At 62.9% G+C, this 18,617-nt stretch overlaps 1 protein-coding gene across 10 annotated transcripts in view; it reads right to left on the bottom strand.

Moving 5' to 3' along the window:
• Positions 1–1,639: 1,639 nt before the first annotated feature.
• Positions 1,640–18,617, bottom strand: part of Agrn (agrin) — a 31,578-nt gene continuing 14,600 nt past the window's right edge. For 2 of the 10 annotated variants that reach the window (XM_078024970.1, XM_021735915.3), the window contains 36 exons: positions 15,713–15,928; positions 15,402–15,626; positions 15,099–15,323; positions 14,780–14,986; positions 13,600–13,818; positions 13,334–13,528; positions 13,047–13,247; positions 12,818–12,966; positions 12,633–12,738; positions 11,758–11,874; positions 11,511–11,675; positions 11,212–11,355; positions 11,005–11,129; positions 10,823–10,928; positions 10,407–10,739; positions 9,637–9,774; positions 9,106–9,233; positions 8,868–8,982; positions 8,660–8,779; positions 8,215–8,568; positions 7,875–8,073; positions 7,541–7,756; positions 6,934–7,163; positions 6,712–6,846; positions 6,429–6,537; positions 6,192–6,356; positions 5,957–6,068; positions 5,737–5,748; positions 5,399–5,515; positions 5,077–5,269; positions 4,918–5,005; positions 4,731–4,754; positions 3,972–4,004; positions 3,502–3,726; positions 3,114–3,217; positions 1,640–2,879 (listed from right to left, as the gene is read on the bottom strand). In XM_078024970.1, coding sequence (XP_077881096.1) covers positions 2,722–2,879; positions 3,114–3,217; positions 3,502–3,726; positions 3,972–4,004; positions 4,731–4,754; positions 4,918–5,005; positions 5,077–5,269; positions 5,399–5,515; positions 5,737–5,748; positions 5,957–6,068; positions 6,192–6,356; positions 6,429–6,537; positions 6,712–6,846; positions 6,934–7,163; positions 7,541–7,756; positions 7,875–8,073; positions 8,215–8,568; positions 8,660–8,779; positions 8,868–8,982; positions 9,106–9,233; positions 9,637–9,774; positions 10,407–10,739; positions 10,823–10,928; positions 11,005–11,129; positions 11,212–11,355; positions 11,511–11,675; positions 11,758–11,874; positions 12,633–12,738; positions 12,818–12,966; positions 13,047–13,247; positions 13,334–13,528; positions 13,600–13,818; positions 14,780–14,986; positions 15,099–15,323; positions 15,402–15,626; positions 15,713–15,928 — 5,708 coding nt within the window. In that variant the 3' untranslated portion in view covers positions 1,640–2,721. The remainder of the gene's footprint in view (positions 2,880–3,113; positions 3,218–3,501; positions 3,727–3,971; positions 4,005–4,730; positions 4,755–4,917; positions 5,006–5,076; positions 5,270–5,398; positions 5,516–5,736; positions 5,749–5,956; positions 6,069–6,191; positions 6,357–6,428; positions 6,538–6,711; positions 6,847–6,933; positions 7,164–7,540; positions 7,757–7,874; positions 8,074–8,214; positions 8,569–8,659; positions 8,780–8,867; positions 8,983–9,105; positions 9,234–9,636; positions 9,775–10,406; positions 10,740–10,822; positions 10,929–11,004; positions 11,130–11,211; positions 11,356–11,510; positions 11,676–11,757; positions 11,875–12,632; positions 12,739–12,817; positions 12,967–13,046; positions 13,248–13,333; positions 13,529–13,599; positions 13,819–14,779; positions 14,987–15,098; positions 15,324–15,401; positions 15,627–15,712; positions 15,929–18,617) is intronic. The other 8 variants (XM_078024964.1, XM_021735916.3, XM_078024967.1 and 5 more) reach the window with 7 other exon arrangements.

Below are 18,617 nucleotides of genomic sequence, written 5' to 3'. Positions count from 1 at the left end.
GCCACTCAGTCTACACGATGACTAAGGGATCAGCCCTAGGCTGGAAGCTACTCCTTCTGAGAATCTCCTGTGCTCGTAAGGGCCGCGAAGCCAGAGGAGGGCGGAGTAGAACCCCCCTCCCCCACGGCAGCCCCGCAATTCCGGGCAGAGGTGGGAGGTGACACCAGGTCATCCCCTTCCTTGCTGCAGTCTCTTCACTTCCTTGTCACAGGGGCACCTGGCTGTGGTCAAGCCTGCTTGTGTCCTGGGGTTCACAGCCACTACTCTTCTGGGGTCATGCAGACGTTAAGAAGGGTCCACTGTGGCCTGGAACCCTCTCCCCTGGGTCTTTGACTTCGACCTTTGCTCCTGCAGCCCGATGCCCTGTCGCCCCAGAGAGCAGGGCCAGTACTGTCCTGACTTCCTCTCTGACTCACCCCTGATCCCAGAAGGGCATGTCACCCTCTCCCTCTCCCTGTCTTCCCTTCTGGGTCCTCCCCTCCGTCCTGGCCAGGTGCTGCCAACCAGGGCCTGTCTTTCCTAGCCCGAATGACCCAAACCCCATCCAGCTGGGCCACAGGTCTCTCCCAAGCGCCCTGTGTCCCAGGGCAGGCCTTCTCATGAAGCCTGAATATTTCGTGCCTAAAGTCCTCCCCCAGCCCCAACAGCTTCACCCTCAATGGCTTCTCTGACCTGGCCTCTGGCTGTTCCTCTGCTTCCTTTCTGCCCCAGAACCTCTGTCCAGACTCAGGACACTTAACACGTGCCACTCCTGGTGCAGATGTGTCTTGCAATCCCTGTGCTTGGGTAAGGGTTGATATCTTTAGCTGGTCGAGTGCTCTCAACCCTCCCTGAAGCCTAAACTAGGGCAGCCCCCACCAGCACCACGGCCTCTTGCAACCCAGCATCTGACTTGCCTGGTGAGCAGCAGCCAACACTCCTTAAGGAACAAGTTAGTGAGGGGTTAGGAAGTGAATGCCCTGGGGCCCTGGGTCTGAGGTTGAGGGTCTTTTTGTTGGGAGGGGGTGCTCATTAATACAAAATCAAACAGGTGCACTTACTATCTTCAATTAAAGTCATGAGTTTGCCCCCCTTCGTCTCCCTTTCCTTTCTAAGCTCAGACTTCTGCCAGGGAGGGGCTGCGTCTGCAGAAGCTCCTACCTATACAGCACCTGTACACCACCCTCCAGAAACCCCTCGTCTGGGCCACCTGTCAGTGTCTCCCAGAAGTGCTCATGGGTGGCCCTGCACACTGGAGCCAGTTCAGCAACTGCCTGCCACCCAACTCACCACACAAGACCCTCCTACACCCACCCGCCCCGATTCTGGCCTCCACAAGCGTGACTGGGCAGGCCCCCTGAGCCCACTGCACATCCTGGAGGGATGGAGGCGGGCTGGTGTGTGAGTGCAGATGGGCAGCGCTCCCAGAACTCCACCTCACACCTGGGGGGCCACCTGGATACTGTCTGTGGCCCCACCTTGTCCCCACACGGCACAGCACTGTGCTCATCCACACACTGGGCTCCTCCCCAAAAAGCCTGGGGCCCCAGCTCTCAGTGCAAGGCCACCTAAGGGAGCTGGAAGCCTGTGCCCCACCATGAAGCCAAGCAGGGCGCTGCCAGGCTGTAGGGCTGGCAGCTGGGGAGGACAGACGTGGCCCTTCTTTTAAAGTTTCCAAACTTTATTTCACGGTGCTTGACAAGACACACACTGGAGTTAGTAAGGATACACCAGGGCAGTTCCCCGCAGCCCCCCACCCCCAGCAGAGGATGGCCAGGCTGCCAACTCCACCCCCGTTGTCTGGTCTTACTCCCAAGAGGACTGGGAAGGGCATCCAGGCAGGGAGTGGGGGTAGACGTGGCAGTTTAAGGCATTTCTGACTCTGTGGCCACCTCTGCCACCCCTGCACCTACACTTTGGTCTTGTTCAGACACTGGCTAGACCCCAGTCACTTCAGATAATCACTTCTCATACTGGCCCTGATGAGGATGCTTAAATGCTCTGGAGTCAGGACAGGAAAGATAACAGCTCTTCTGCTTTGGGCAACAAATAAAACCCATGGTCCAAGAACATGTTGGGTGGCCAGGCCTGGACATCCATCACTCCAGAGGAGGACACAGGCAACAGAGGTCAACCACATCATGCACAGTGGCCCATTCCCTCTCAGGGGCTGCGCACTGGGCCTGGAGTGTGTGTGTGGGGGCCAGGTCCCTGGCAGAATGTGACACCAAGGGTCACGTCATTTCTAAGTCACAGTATTGGCACAGGAGTCCTGGGGCAAGGCTAGCCACAGCACAAAGGAAGAAACAGCAGCTTAAGTCAGGACCCAGAAAGGTCCCGTGGGGGTGTCAGTGGAACGGCCCCCTCTAGCCTTGGCAGCCCCCTCCTGCTCTGGGACAGTAGGCTTCGCCAAACGCAGCAAGGGTGAGGTCGGGAGCAGGGTCTGCCAGGGGGCCAGGTACAGGAGGCAAGTGTGGGGGCCGACACACGGGGACACACAGTGCAAAGGGCTGGTGTGGTGCCCTGAGGCAAAGGGGCACGTCCTGAAGCTGCCACACCACCCCTGGGAGCCTCTTGATACCAGTCTGTCTCTGCAGCACAGCTGCCTGGACGGAAGGGAGGACAGGCCAGCAGTCCCTCTGGCCAACACACAGGCAAGAAAATCATATCAAAAAGCAACAGTTTACAAAAATAGAAAATAATTACAGTAGGGTGGGCAGATGGGGGTGCTCCGGCGTCAGTTTAGGAGGCTGGGCAGGGCCGCAGCTCTGGCTTGGTGAGGGCATCTTCCAGCAGGTGCAGTGGACGCTGGCCTACCACCACATCCCGGAGGCAGCCCACAAAACCTGTTCCGTAGGCCTTTGGCAGGGCCTGGCCCACAGGCAGCTTCTGCAGGCCCCCTACAGGACAGACAGCAGGAGATCACACAGCTGTGGCTAGGTGATGCTGATGGGCAGAGGGCCACCACTGCCCAGGGAACAGGTGGGTAGTAGGCAGGCCCACCCAGAGGACCCTGTCCTCTGGCCTTGTGCCTGGGGCCAAGATGGGGGAGGACGCAGATGGACAGATGGAGTCTGTCCCTTAGATAAACTGAGGCCCTTGGATGACCCCTGGCCTGACTCTGGAGCACTCACCGAGCCAGAGAGTTCCATCTGTGTCCAGCTGTGTGGCACCCAGTGGGGAGGAGCCAGTCACGGGGGCCTCATTGCCCACCTGGAGGGAACCTTCTCTCTGCTCCCTGAGGGTGCAGGTGGGGCAAGATTATCAGGGGTCCCTCCCCACCTCCTCCAGATCAGAGCCCCCCATGCCTTACAGCTGCCACAGGCTGGGCCCACACCAGGGTCACCCTGGAGCCCAGGATGGTGGCAGTAATAAGCCTCCTGCCACAACGGCTGCTCCTGCATCTTCTGGTCCTCCCTTCCTCTCCTCCCCACGACAGCGACCCTGGGTCAGGCAGTTGGTGACCAGGAGTGGCTGGGAAAGGGCAGGCACTGCCTGCTGTTCTTAGGGGGCCCCACTCACCTGTGAGCCCTGACTCGCAACCAGCGGTTGGTGTTGACCCTCACGGTGGAGCGCAGCACCACAGGCTGAGAGCCCAGGTCATAGGCCAGCTGAAGGTGTCCATCCACGATGGCTAGCGCCATGTAGTCCGCACGCTCGGTGGCCTTGCCACTCCACAGCACCAGCCCCTGCGTAGCTTCAGTGCGCAAGCTGAGCTCGAAGTGGTTGGTCTGCAGGGCTTTCTCGCTGGAGGGTGAAGGGGTGGGTCAGGCCTCCAGGAAGGCGGCAGGGTGGGTGGGGAGGGCGGGAGGGCAGAGCCTGGACTTCACAGGCCAGGGGGCTGGTGGCTGGGTAAGGGAAACACCAACGGTGGGCGGAGGAGAGACAGACAGATGGAGGGACTGGCAGAGGTGATCAGAGATCGAGGATGACAGGCAGGCACACCGTGGGGTGACAGCCACTCTGCCCCTCAGGCACTGCCACATGCTCACCTGTTTAGGGCCCCAGAATCCGGAGTTTCGGGGCTTAGAAACAGGAAGAGAGGGAAGCAGTGAGCCAGGGACAGACAGGCCAAGCACAGGCCCAAGTCCCATTTCCAGCACTGGGAGAAGCCAGCAGACACCTGGACACGCGTGGCCCTGGGCCCCACCGATGACCCACCAGAGAGCCATAGAAGTGACATGTGTGCAACACGCGTGTGCAGACACAGCTGGTGGCATGGCCCAAGCTAGTGCAGAGTTCAAGGAATGAGACGTGAATGGCAGATGGAAGCAGAAGGCTCATCTGCCTGGGGGTGGCCCCGAAGCCCCAGCACACATGCATGTGCACAGAACACGGACACACAAGCAAAGACACGCTCCTACACGCGTGAACTCACACACGATCCACACAAACACGCCTTACATCTCTGCACACAGACACAGGCACACGCAGGAACACCTTTACTCACACATACAGATATGTCCAAGTGTGTGCACGCACACACAGGCACAGGCACAAGCACACACTCACGCCGGCCTGGGGTAGGGTGGTGGCTGCTGGGTGGATGAGGCACGTGTCCTGGGAGGGGGTACCGTTTCCCAGGGAAGAAGCTGAGCCTCACACAGCACTAAAGGCCCTAACCCCCACCTCCATCCAGGAGGGACATTCTGCCCTTGGAGGGGCTCAGGACTGTGCTGTGGCAGGGTCAGGGAAGCACAGATGGGCATGGATGAGTGGAAGGTGCAGGTGGGGGCCGAGGGGCTACTTACACTGGGATCTCATTGGTCAGTTCGCTTGGAAACAAAGAGACAGAGAGGTGAGAAGGAAGGAGGGGGAGGGGGGGTGGGGCTTCCCGCCTGGCCAGAGCATGGTGTCCTGCCTTGTGGGGTGTGTACAGACAGGACCAGACAGACAGCGGAGGGTGCACGATGTGCCGGCTCCTGGGCCATGCATTACCTCTCGGTCACAGCGTTGAGGTACTCGATGTAGGTCCTCCCATCGAAGGCCAGAGCCTCGAGGTCCCCTGCTGACTTCTCAACCAGCCCTGGGAGACAGGCAGCGTGAGGTGGGCCGCAGGTGCAGGCCTGCAGCCCTGGCCCAGCCCCGGGTGCTCACCCTTCTCGCAGTGTGGCCCCGAGAAGCCCATGGGGCACAGGCATGTGTAGGTGGCTTCCTTTGGGAGACACAAGGCGCCATGGAGGCAGGGGTGGCCTGAGGCCTGGGTACAAGGGTGGTCTGTAAAGGATGAGACGTCCACCGCCTGCACCACGTGCTCCTGGGCCAACAGCTGGCGGCCTCCCAAGGAGACCTGCAGGGCACAGGGTGAGAGCCTGTGTCTCAGCAGCTGCGCCCTCCCTGCCCCGCAGTCAGCCCCGGGCAGCCCCTCCTCCCCCCTGTGGAGAGCCCTGGCCGGAGGGCCCCACCCCATGCCTCGCACCAGCTGAATGGCACCGTCGAAGCCAGAGGATGCTGCAGCTGCCCGGGCCAGCTTGCTGAAGTCGGGGGCACCCCCGATGTAGAGTGGCTCCTTCAAATTGAGCATGGTATGCGGCACCTGCAGAAGGCGCTGGATGAGGGTGTGCAGGGCCTACCCACTGGGCAGGGGCAGGTCTGAGTCCCAGACCAGGGTGCCCATCTGCCTGACACCCACACCCCAGCCCCTAGCTAACTAGCAGGCAGCATTAACCACACAGAAATGGTGGACAGGGGCCTTAATGGGGAGGAGCTACTCTAGGGTGGTGTCAGACAATGAGCAGTATGAGCAGCAGACAATACCTTGCGGGATTTCTGACATCCGGAGAGCATGGGGGTGCAGAGTAAGAGCCAGAGAGCAGGGCAGAGAGGAGACAGACCAGGCACAGGACAGACGAGAGAAAAGAGTTTTGTAAGAACTGGCATGGGGGCTGCCAAGCCCCCAGGAGGAGGAGGAGGAGGAGGCGTAGGAGCAGGGCAGGGTCGGGGACACTTGGGCCCTCCTCACACCTCAGACACTCACCGGGGACTCTCCCAGCACGCGGGGCCCATCACCCACACGCAGGGCGCCCTTACGGCCGTTTCTCTCCACCGAGACCCTAATCCAAGAGCCCAGGGCTATGGGTTCCTTGCTCCTGTGAGGAAGAGGCGGAGTGACCATGTCAGGAGCCCCGACCTTACCCCTGTCCAGGCCCAGGCCTCCAGGCCCTCCCTGCGGGCAGCCCAGGACGGAGCCCACAGCCCTCATGCTTGCGCACCTGATGACTGCTGCCCCTTTGCCCAGGTCATAGCGGAATTCCAGGTGCTGGTCATGCAGGGCCAGTGACACGAAGTCCCCTTTGCCATCTGTCTTTTGCCCATTGTACAGGAGCAAACCGCTGGGTCCTCGGGCCAAGAACACCACCTCGAGGGCCATCTTCTCCCTGGGTCACGGGGGTCAGGGTGTCTCACTGCCCCTTCCCTACAGGCTGCCTCCCCTCCTCTGCCTCACCTACCCTACTGACCCCAGGTCTCTCTCAAAGGTGTGCAAGCCTCTCAGCTCCAGGTAGGAAAAGCCATGGAAGTCCGCCAGGAAGGGCTGGGCACTACCATCCATCTCAGACACTGCAGAGGGAGGACAGGGCTCACTCAGGCTGTGTGCCCACTGTCCTGCCCAACTCGGCGGAAACCCCCAGGACCCAAATCCCAGCTCTTCCTGGACCTGAAGATCGGGCCACAATTCAAACTGAACATTTGACCCTGGCTTCTTGTCCCCTCCCGACAGCCTGGTGCCCCTACCTGTCTGGCAGAGAGTGCCTCTACGTCCCGGGGGGCACTCGCACTTGGCCCCGCCCTTGGGTAGCACGCGGCAGGGGGCTGCACCGTGGCAGGGGTTCGGCTGGCAGGGGCTCTTCTCTTCCGCACAGGTTGGGCCTGGAGGGAGATGGAGGTGAGTTCCAAGAAGGCAGGCCCCCTGACACCTGGTTCCCAGCCCTCACCCGGATCCCAGCCTGCCCTCACCAAAGCGGCCGGGTGGACACTGGCAGCGAAACATGTCGTCTCCCAGGGCCTGGCATGGTGCCCCGCCATGGCAGGGGCTGGGCATGCAGGGGTGCTCTCCACACTCTCCCACCCCGGAGCTGCGGGACACCACGCCCTGCCAGGGGCCCAGCTCCAGGCGCTGATTGTTGACATCCAGCAGGCGGATGCAGCCCTTCAGGCCCACGCCAACCGAGGTCCGCTCATGGGCCCTGCCACCAGGAAGGGGTCAGAGTAAGCTCAGGCAGAGGCCTCCTTCTCGCGGCCAGAGTCACAGGGGTCCAGTTAGGGTCAGAAGTCAGAGCCGCTCCATCCCATCACCCTTCAGACAAAGCCCCACAGAGAGGACCCACCAGAGGGTGGGGCCGAGGTTAAGGGTTAGGACCGGAGGTAAGGGTCAGCCCAGGCCCTCCTCACTCTGGCCCCAAAGGTCAGCCACCCGGATGGGACAGGGAAGGGCCAGGAGCCCCGCTGAGCTCAGGGTCCTAGCCACACCCACACCGTTCTCCTGATCCCACTTGCTATCCCGTGGAGGCTGCTCTGGTGGAATGGAATCCCAGTCTGATGCCCGCTCCACCCTCTTGCTCACACGTCAGCCTGGTCCTCTGGGACTCCGCCCACAAAGAGGTCGGTATCTAGGTTGAGGCCATCCGTGCCACTGGGGCTCTCGCCCAGAACTGGGGTCTCGCCATCCACAGACAGTGTGCCTTGGCGCCAATGCCGTGAGAGTTCTAGGCGATGCCACCGGCCTGGTTCCACAGGCACCGAGCTGGTCAGTATTGCTGGTCCAGAACCTGTGTCAAACCTGGAGACCCCAGCAGGTGCTTAGCGCCCTGGCCTGGCTCCACCCACAGTCTGGAAAGGAACCACCCACAAATTCCTCCCTGGAAGGCCCTGGCCCTGCCCACCCGCCCTCTCTGCACCTGAGCTGCACGCGCCCACCGAGCAGCGCCAGGGCCAGGAAGTCCTTGCCACGGGCGTTGCCGTTGTACAGCAGCAGTCCCTGAGGCTCCAGGGATCGGAATTCCAGCGCCAGGCGCAGCGTGTGATATGCCCGGAGGGTGGGGAAGGCCAGAAAGGAGGCACCCCCAAACGCAGGAACTGAGACAGAGGGGCGCAGCACTGCAGGGGAGAGGGAGGGTGAGCTGGAAGAGGACCCAGGACCCTGCCCCTACCACCTCCTGCCGGTGGCTTATCTCTGCCCTCCCTCCTGGCCCCCATCAGCCTCCCTGTCCTTCCAGAGAGGTGGACAAAAGCGCCTACCGTCCTCACAGAAGGTGCCTCCCCGGCCTGCCGGGCAGCTGCAGGTGAAGCCCCTGCCAGAGTCCTGGTCCTGGCAGGTCCCCCCATGCAGGCAGGGCTGAGAATCACAGGACCTGGGGTGCTGCTTGGGATTGGGGAGCAAAGGCCAGCGTCCAGCCACATGGCCGGGAGCTGTGGTGGGGGGCCGGTGTGTGTGTGTGGGTGCTGTGGTCCTTCCAGTGGGCCTGCTGGTGTGACTGGGGGGGACCCGAGGGGTCACGGAGGAAGGTGGTGGGCCCACAGTGGTAGCTCTGGCCGTGGCCACTGCAGCGGTGGCTCCTGTGGTGGCTCCCGTGAAGAACGCAGGAAACCAGTCTGTGGGGCAGGGAGTGGTCAGGGTCTGCAGGGAGCAGGGGCGGGGCGGTGGAGGGCGGGAACAGACCGGGAGGCCTGGCCTGGCGCTCACCGAAGTCCATGAACCGCACGTGCTCCTGCAGAGGCCTCCGCACCGCCAGGGCCCGGCGCCTGGAGGCCTGGATCTGGCGCAGCAGGGCCCGGCCCACGTCAGGTGCCCTGAAGGCTGTGGCTGGGGAAGAGCGGGTACTGAGCCTGGCCTGGCCCTGTGCAGCCCCTACCCATCACCTCCTGGGAGAGACTCAGGGCGGGGGTCTCACTGGGGTCAAAGTGCACATCCACAGTGGCACGGACTGATCTGCCAGGCCCCAGGTCCCGCAGGTGGACACTCCGGAAGTCCTTTTTGACGTCTGAGTTCCGGAAAAGGTCGTCCAGCTGTGGGCAGGGAGTGAGTGAGGACACTGGACACCGCCCAACCCACTGAAGTCGGTCCCCTGGCACTGCGGGGTTCCTGCCTGGCCCCCTCTGGGTCTGGCCTGGGAGGACGCCCCCACTTACAGTGCTCTCGATGCTCCTGGCCGTCTCCCCAAACAGCTCTGACTTGGGGTCGGCCATTTCGGGTGTGTAGAACAGCTCTTGCCCCTCGACCCCCTCCAGCTCCAGCACGCCCTGGTACGCCTTGGTGGCTGTGGGAGAAGGGGCGGTGAGGCCCTGCCTGGCACCGCCTGGTGCAGGCCCCTGGAGCAAGCCACGTAGGGTTCAGGGGCAGGTGGATGTTAGTCAGATGGTCATGAGGTTAGTGGGGACCCCGGGGCAGGGCTGGCGACAGTTACCAGGCAGACTCCTCAGAGCAGTTGCCCCAGGCTGGCTTGCAAGGAGAGAGACGGGTTAGCTACACGGTCCTGGGCACGCCCATGTGTTAGGGCTGAGACCACACGTGCGCACACGGGCGCCGGATCCCCAAGATCTCGTACACATCTGAGACCAAAGACCCTAAAACCTGGACCCACCTGCTGCCGGCGGGTAGGAGCAGCACCCACGGCTGCCCAGGCTGCTCCTCAAGCTCCACCTGCCCTGCCTCCCACTCACCAGGACAGTTGGAGCCCTCTGCGTCCAGCGAAGGTGTCTGGCCATCCGAACAGCAGCCCAAAGGTGAGTTGTAGCAGGAGGCTCTCTCCATGGGTGGTCCCTGTGTCACCACGCTGCTGTCCATGGAGAGTTCCAGTCCTAGGGATGCGCACTGAGTCCAACCACAGGTGGGAGCCTCCCTGGGCCTGCCCCAAGAAGCCCCTGCTCACCCCAGGCCCACCCACATCCCCGAGCCCCTGCTCACCCCAGGCCCACCCACATCCCCGAGCCCCTGCTCACCCCAGGCCCACCCACGTCCCCGAGCCCCTGCTCACCCCAGGCCCACCCACGTCCCCGAGCCCCTGCTCACCCCAGGCCCACCCACGTCCCCGAGCCCCTGCTCACCCCAGGCCCACCCACGTCCCCGAGCCCCTGCTCACCCCAGGCCCACCCACGTCCCCGAGCCCCTGCTCACCCCAGGCCCACCCACGTCCCCGAGCCCCTGCTCACCCCAGGCCCACCCACGTCCCCGAGCCCCTGCTCACCCCAGGCCCACCCACGTCCCCGAGCCCCTGCTCACCCCAGGCCCACCCACGTCCCCGAGCCCCTGCTCACCCCAGGCCCACCCACGTCCCCGAGCCCCTGCTCACCCCAGGCCCACCCACGTCCCCGAGCCCCTGCTCACCCCAGGCCCACCCACGTCCCCGAGCCCCTGCTCACCCCAGGCCCACCCACGTCCCCGAGCCCCTGCTCACCCCCAGGCCCACCCACGTCCCCGAGCCCCTGCTCACCCCCAGAACCACCCCCACTGGCCTCCTGGTCCCCACTCAGTTCCTCATCGCCACTCCCATCAGTGCTGCCAGACTCTCCAAAGGCAGAGGCGGAGAGACTGGTTGCAGTGGAGGTCTCTATGGGAGGCATGGTCAGCGCCGGCCGAGCTGTGCTCCTGGGGAGGCTGGCTGTGGTCCGAGGTCGTAAGGTGGGTGGAGGGGTGGGCCGGCTCTGGGGGGTACTGCTGGGAGCCAGGGGGAGGGCACTGGGTGGAGGCAGCAGAGGCTCGCTCGGCAAGCGCCCCGGGGCCGTCGTGGCCCTGGAGGTCGGGTGAGCGCCAGGAACCACAGCCTCTGGAAGGAGAGGGAAGCTGGGGCTGGAGTCGGGGCAGGGCCAGGCCCTCCCGTCAGCGCTGGGTGGTGGCTCCAGACCCTACCCTGGCACGGGCCGAGGCTCTGGGTGAAGATGTCCAAGCCCTGGCGGCAGGCGATGGTCTTCAGTTGGCACTCGCTGCCGTAGGTGATGCCATCTGATCCACAGACCTGAGGCGCGAGGCAGGGGCACTCAGCGGTTCCCCCACCCACTGCCCTTCACACTCTCCACCCTCACCTTGCTCACCTTGGTGGCACTGGCCTCTGGGCAGGTGAGGGCTGGGCAGACGCAGTGGGCAGAACCTGCCTCTTCCACGCAGGAAGCGCCAAACTCACAGTGCATCTCCGCACAGGTCACCGGTGCTGAAGGATCTGGGGTGGACACAGAAACCCCAGCAGCTCAGGCTGTCCCTCTGTACAGCAAACCCCAGGCCAGCCCAGATCTTGTCCTCACCTGCCTCACAGCCGGTGGGGCCCAGGGTGTGGCCATCAGGACACTGCCCGCACTTGGGACCAGCGACGCCCGGCTTACAGGAGCACAGCCCAGTCATCTGCTCACAGTCATCCCGCACGGCACCCCGGGGGTCACAGCTGCAGGCTGCGGGAGGGGAGCCCGAGTCTGTACCTAGACAGTCTTCTCCACCTGCTGCAGAGCCTGCCAGGTGCAGCTCAGGCCAGGGCCTGAGCACAGTGATGGGGGTGGACAGGCAGGAGGACTTGACTGGCAGCCAGCCCTGGGGCCCTGTCACTCACGAGTACAGCCGCTCCGGCCGTCAGTGACAATGCCACGGAAGTTCCAGAAACCAGGCTCACATCGGTCGCACTTGAGGCCGCCCACACCTGGCCGGCAAGAGCACTGGCCTGTGGCTGGGTCACAGGTGCCTCCGTAGGAGCCGTGAGGGTTGCACTGGCAGGTGCCTGCAAGGGAAGGGGGGAGGGACAGGGTCAGCACAGTCACACAGCTGTGCCAGGCTCGGGGTGAGGGTACTCAGGTACTCACTGGGGCAACCGGCCAGGCCCACACCCCGGGCAGCAGTGACATTATCCTGGCAGCATCCGTAGGGGGTCTGGGCACATTGAGCGGGGGCTGCAGGCAGCAGTGGGGCCAAGGTGAGGCCTGAAGAGAGGGGTGTGGGGTCAGACTGGAGGCAGTGCTGTATGCCCACCCTCTGCCTCAACCTCCCCCACACCACCACTCAGCCTGACACCAGGCCCCTCAGGTCTGGAATCTGAGGCTGAGACCCTGGGGGAGGCCACCATAATCATACAAGGACATGCAAGTGCCAAATGTAGGACCCAGCACACAGGAAACATACAGGGCCACATACACACAGAGTACCCAAAGTCACGGACACAGCCCTGTGTGTACACAGAGCTATGGACAAACAGTCAAGTGTAAAGGCAGCACACACACATGAAGACGGACACACACTCACATTCCTCCAAATCATGCACATTTATATACAACTGTACAGACACATCTGTGAACATGCATGAGCATACCGTGAGCACTCGTGTGTGACATGTGACATTTACAGACCACTGTCAGTTCCTGCTGCCTCCTGCACAGAAGCCTGGCCTGACCTGCAGTAGGTACTTGGCAGACACTTGCTTCTATGAGGCAGGATCTCACTGCATGGCTCAGGCTGGGCTCAGACTCACAATCCTCCTGCCCACCCTCCCGAGTGTGGTGCCTACTTTGACAGATGGGCTTGTGTCCACAGTGCACGTATCAGTGCTTTATACTCAGAAGAACACACAAGCCCACAAGCACACCACAGCACACATCAGTGCAGGCATGCACCTTTGAATATGCACACACAGAAGCGCAGAGGCTGCTGCACAAGCCCACAAGAGTGTGCCCTGGCCACTCACCTCGGCAGGGTCCCTGAGCTGCGACGTACAACTCTCCTTGAGACTCGCACCTGGCCCTCTTCAGGTCACACTCACTGCCATAGGTGACCCCATCTGAGCCGCACACCTGGAGGGGTGGGGTCAGCGTGGGCAGCCTTGGCCCCTTCCTCACTGCCCCCCTCTGGCTGGGGGAGGTGAGGGCTCACCGGGCTCCTGAGAACACCCTGGCAGCTGAAGTCGCAGACGCAGGGTCCATCCTCTGAGTCCTCATCCCACACCCCGCCTCGCTGCCGGCAGAGTTCCTGCTCACACTCGCTGTCCTCCCCAGAGCCGGAGCCTCCTGAGCCACACTCAGCTGTGGGGAAGGAGGGCAGTTCACCCACAGGTTCTCCCCTGGGGCTGGCGCCCACAGCCCGGGCAGCTGCCCCAGCCTACCCTGCTCACAGGGCCCTGCCCGGGCTTCCTCAAGCTGTATCTGCTGCTGGCAGGCAGCCTCCCGTAGCTCACACGCACTGCGGTAGGTGACACCGTCGCTGCCACACACGGGGCCAGGCGGGGGGCGCTCACAACGAGGACACACACACTGCCCGGCTGAGCACACAGCCCCAAAGGCACACACTGTGTCTCCACAGGTCTCTGAAACATATGGAGCCGGCAGGGCTCAGCAGACCCAGCTGGAGAGTGGTGGACCCTAGCCCACTGGCCCCCATGGCCCCACTCACGACAGTGTCCAGCTGATGCCACATGCAGGCTTATCTGGTGTGTGCAGGCGTGGACATGCAGCTCACACTCGCTGGCATACGTGTGCCCATCAGAACCGCACACGGGTTGGGCTGAGGCCACGCACTCAGAGGGGCACACACAGCGCCCGGTCTCGGCCTCGCACAGGGCTCCAAAACGGCACTGCCCGCATCGGTCTGGGGAGGGGGCTCCGTCACCACTGTGTCAGGAAGGCCATCCCCCCCAGACCTGCTTGTCCACTACTGACCACAGGGTCCTCTGCGGGCCACCCGGATATCCCGCCCAAGGGCACAGGCCATGGCCTCCAGCTCGCAGGTGCTGCCATAGGTGACGCCGTCACTGCCGCACACGGGGTCGTAGGCGCCTGCACACGCCTGCTGGCACTCGCACGCAGCCTCCCCGTTCTTCACGGCGCATGTCGCCCCGAATGCGCACTGCACCCCCCGGCACGGGGACGGAGCCTGGTCTGGGAAGGACAGGGCACTCAGCCCACCTGCTACCCCCTATACTGGGCAAAGCCCCCAGCCCCACGCAGCAGGCCCTCTCCCAGGGTGGGGTGGTCCAGGAAGAGCTAGATGTGCAGGACATAGCAAAGAAAGGGACAGACACACGACAGAGGCAGATGGGGACACAGGAGCCTCCTGACTGCCCACAGCAGGCCACTGACCCCGACCACCAGCAGCCCTGGGACACCCATGCATGTGGGGGCTCTCTCCAGGCTAAGAGGAGTCTGCACCCCAGAGTCACACCCAGGGCTGCACGGGGAGGAGGTGTCTGTCCACTTGCTCTGAGAACCACAAGGCCAGGCAGTAGCGAGCCACCCCCCCCAGCCGCACCAGGGGCAGACCTCGGGCTGTGGGCTCCTGGTGGGCAGGCGCGGCACCTCATCCTGCCAGCAGGTCAGGCTGGAAGACACAAGAGGAGGAGCCGAGAGGGAAGGACCGAGGAGAAGACAGACGCAGAAAGACAGACCAGAAAGATGGACAGAGGACTGACCCAGATGGACACAGGGTCACTGCAGCCCTGGTCCCCATGGGACATGCTGGCCATTTCCCAGCTGCCTCCACCCTCCAATGGCCCCTTAAAATCAACCGAGATCCTGCCTCTGAAGGGGCTGGTGACAGTTATGTCCCAAGGTGAGGGACCCCACCGTGGTGTCCACTTGCTGCCACCCAAGCAATCCATACCCTCAGGCAGGACAGAGGCGATGGGCAGACAGACTAGAGGACCTGCAGCCTGGACTTGCATGGCCAAGTGCAGGCCCATCTCTGGCCGCCTCCCCACGTATCCAGGCACCCTACCCTCCACACCCTGCACCCTCCCAGGGGACCCACCCTGGCCCAAGACCCTGGGAGGTGGGTGCCAAGGGATGAAGATGGCGTGTGATGGTGGGCAAGGACTGATGGCGGGGACCACAGGGTGCTCACCACACGGGCCCTGGTGCCTGGGAGGGATGGCCCGCTGCTGCCGGCACTCAGCCTGCTGGCGCCAACAGTCGTTGTCATACGTGTGCCCGTCCTGGGCACACACCGGTCTGTAGGCCCCATCACAGGTGACACGGTCGCAGGAGCAGCGGGGTCGGCCACGGCGGGACAGGCAAACGGCACTGAACTGGCAGGTCCCGGAGCACTGGTCTGGGGGTGGGCAAGGAGATCAGAGAGGCCAGAACCACACCAGCACCTCCACAGCAGGGGCCCGACGGACACGGAGGCAGGGGACACACTGTGTGCAGGGGAAGCCGCCCACCTCGAGGCTGGCACTGGCCAGAGCGCACTTTCTGGAGGAGCAGACCGCGGACAGCCCCTGAGCGGCCCATGACGCAGTCATTTGCATAGGTGACCCCATCATCCCCACACACAGGCAAATGCCGGGGAGGGCAGCTCTCTGGGCGCAGGAGCATCTCTGGACGGCGAGTGCGCGGGTTCACACGGCAGACGCGGCTCGGGTCAGCATGGGCTCCCTGGCAGGGGTCTGGGGGCGGACAGGCAGGAGTCAGGGTGATTGCCTGCGCGCCCAAGGAGAGGAGCACCACATGGGGCGGACACTCACCACAGGGGCCGTCGAACTTCCTAAAGATGTTCTCCTGGCGTGCGCATGCCCGGCGCAGCAGCTGGCACTCACCGGGGTAGTCCATACCATCACTGCCACACACGGTGCCCTCCGGGGCCCCGCGGCAGGTCGTGGGACACAGGCAGGAGGCGGTCTGCCCATCGGCGGAGGGGGCACAGGTGCTGCCGAAGCTGCAGGTCACATTGGAGCAGGGGTCCCGGGAACCTGTGGATGGCAGGGTGGGGTCACCCTGGCTGTCTGTCCACCTCCAACACCTGGCCCACCCCCCCACGCCGGGCACACTCCCTTACCACAGGGTCCGCGGCGGAGCAGGCGGATTCGCCGCTGCAGGCGGCACTGTGCACGCTGCAGCTCGCACTCGTTGCTGTAGGTGGAGGCATCTGAGCCGCACACTGGCGCCACGACGGCAGGACAGGCGCTCTTCTTGCACACGCAGGAGGCCCGGCCTGGATCCTCTGCACTGGGCTCACAGACCGCGCCAAAGCCACACAGCATTCCCCTGCAGACTGAGGTCGGGCACAGGAAGGGGTTGTTGATGCCAGGTCCCAGGGCTGGGCACTGCTGCAGCCCTCACAGGCACATCCACACCCGGGTGTGCAAGCATGTTCAAGCCCACGCGTGGCCACGAGTGTCACGGACACTCTGTTGTGCATGTTCACAGGGCCTGGCCCCTGGGTGGCTCCCTGCCAACCCAGGGGCCTGTCCTCATTGGAGAACACTCTCTCTACCCTCTACCAGGGGAGAGGGGCCTCCTGTCCCCATAACAGGACAAGCCACCCACTCCCATCCCACCTCAGCAGGTTCCCCAACACACAACAGGAGAGGACCCCAGGCCAAGTCCGAAGCAAGCAGTCGAGGCCCCACTCTGCCCAAAGCCCCCTCCCACATCAGCCATCTTGTTACCCCCACGCCGGCCAGGCTCATCCCAACTCAGGCCGTAAGTTTCTGGGGCCTCATCTGGGAGCTGCCTGGGTGTTCCCCATGCCTGACCCCGGCCTCTTCCCAGCTCCTAGCCTTGCCCCACAGCCCCTCCCAGGGCAGCTGCTCTGCACAGCCTCGCGCAGCTGTTGGCACAGCTGGGCCTGTCATCTGAGTCTGCCATTTCAGCCCTTGGTTCTGCAGACAGCAGGGTGCAGCCCACGCCCCATCATCATTAGCCCTCCACTGTGTCCCACCGTGTGGGCACAGGGAAAGGCTGGCCCTCTGTCACAGTGTACAAACGGGGACATGGAAACCCAGAGTCGTTAGGGATAGCCCCAAGGAGCCACCCTGAGCCCAGCACTGGGACTGGGGATACGTGGGCTCCTGAGGTCAGTGTACCCATGGGGGAGGCGGGTCCATTAGGGGTTGCAGCTGCCTGGATCTAATAAATGTTTAATCTGGCTCAATTATCATTAATAAGTCATGGTGTCAGGGCTCCCATCAACTCCCGCAGGTTGTGGAAATGTAGCAGAAGACCCCTCCCCATCTCCTAGGAGAGGAGCAGAGCCCAGGAGCTAGAGCCAGCCGCTGCCATTCCAAAAGCCCACCCCAGGCTTCCACCTGCCTGACCCAACCCTGGCAAGCTGAAAGAACAGAGGCTGCAGCCTGCCTTCCCTGCCCCCACCCGTGTTCCCCTTCCCCCACCTCACTATGCCTCAGTGTCCCTTTCTGTGAACGGGACAATAGGACCTGCTTCCAAATGACTGCAAAGCTCAAGAGGCACTGGGCCCAAGCACCAAGTGGAGGATGAGCTACACCTACAATCACGGATGTCACCACCACTGGCCTCCTCTCTATCCTGGCTGGATCTGGCTGGATCTATGTCTGCAGTGTCCCCTCTTCCTGCCAGGCTGTAAGCTCCCTCCATTTCCCCTTCTCTCTCCCAGTGGCACATCCCTCTGAACGCAGCCCTTTCTGGCCCAGGCTCCTTTGACTCCCAAGCCAAGTCCCATAGGCCCGTGCTGATGCCCAGTGGTGCTCTTGGGCTTCCGCTGGACTTGCTGATCCAGGTCTCCAGTCACCTCCCGGCCCCTGGGCTCCTTAGCTTCTGCTGTCTGTGCCCTGGGCTTTCCCTCTCTCTGTCACCGGATCCACCAGCTCTCTCCCAAGGTCCTGACCCCACAGCGGGGAAGAGCTGTTCTTGGGGAGCAGCACACTCCTCCCCACCACCACCTGGTTCTCACTCCACAGTCCACCCATGTTTCCACTATAAAACCACAGTTAAGAGCACACCATGCAGGTCCCTACTTCTGTCCCCTGCCAGGACAAAGTAACTTCTCTTTTTCCTTGGTTTCAGGTACCGGGGATGGAACCCAGAGATACTCAGGCATGTTCACATTTCTTATTTTTGAGATAGTCTTGGTGAGCTGCCCAGGCTAGCCTTGAACTTGTGACCCTACCAAACTCCCCATAGCAGCTGGATCACATGTGTGACCTCCAGCTGGTCAGAGCAAAGTAACTTCTCAAGTTAATTCAGGAACCCCATTTTCAGGATGGGCCCCACTTTGTCCCATGCTTAGGCTGGGAGAGGGGCTGCTCCCTGGTCCCCTGTTGGTACCTATAGCATGACTGCCCCTTGGCGTGTCTCCCTGGCCCCTGAGACCAGGAGATGGGGAGGGCTGAAGATAAGTTTCTTGATTGAACTTTCTTGAGTCATAAACACAGAGACGACCCCCCCCCCACAGGCCCACCAGCAAGCACACACACAGGCACACCTGCGCACAGGTGCAGGCAGGGTCTGCCACAGCAGCCAGGCCCTCCTAGATGACCCCCCCCCCCACAGGCCCACCAGCAAGCACACACACAGGCACACCTGCGCACAGGTGCAGGCAGGGTCTGCCACAGCAGCCAGGCCCTCCTAGGCATACTCCTTCACACACATATGCCCCTCCTCAAGCCCACTCAGCAGAAGAGGAAACTGAGGGCAGAGGTCTCCTGAAAGTCACTACTAAGGAATGGAAGGGCTGGACTCGAGACACACCTGCTGCCCGTGACCCCTCATAAATTCAGGTGACATGGTTCCCTAGTGGGTCACCCTGCTCAGTCCCCAGTGGAAGCCTCTCCCTGGCCACTGAGCGTCCCACCGGAGCAATCTCTCGCTGCGGTGCGGAGGTGGAAGGGCTTTTTATAGCCACAGATGCCGCTGATATATTTAAATCTCCTCCTGGTCTAGGATGGGTTGGGGGATGGAACCAACGCCCAGAGCCCTGCTTG

Source organism: Ictidomys tridecemlineatus, chromosome 11 (assembly GCF_052094955.1).
Source record: "Ictidomys tridecemlineatus isolate mIctTri1 chromosome 11, mIctTri1.hap1, whole genome shotgun sequence".
NCBI lineage: Eukaryota > Metazoa > Chordata > Mammalia > Rodentia > Sciuridae > Ictidomys > Ictidomys tridecemlineatus.
This window is presented reverse-complemented; position numbering and strand designations above follow the sequence as displayed.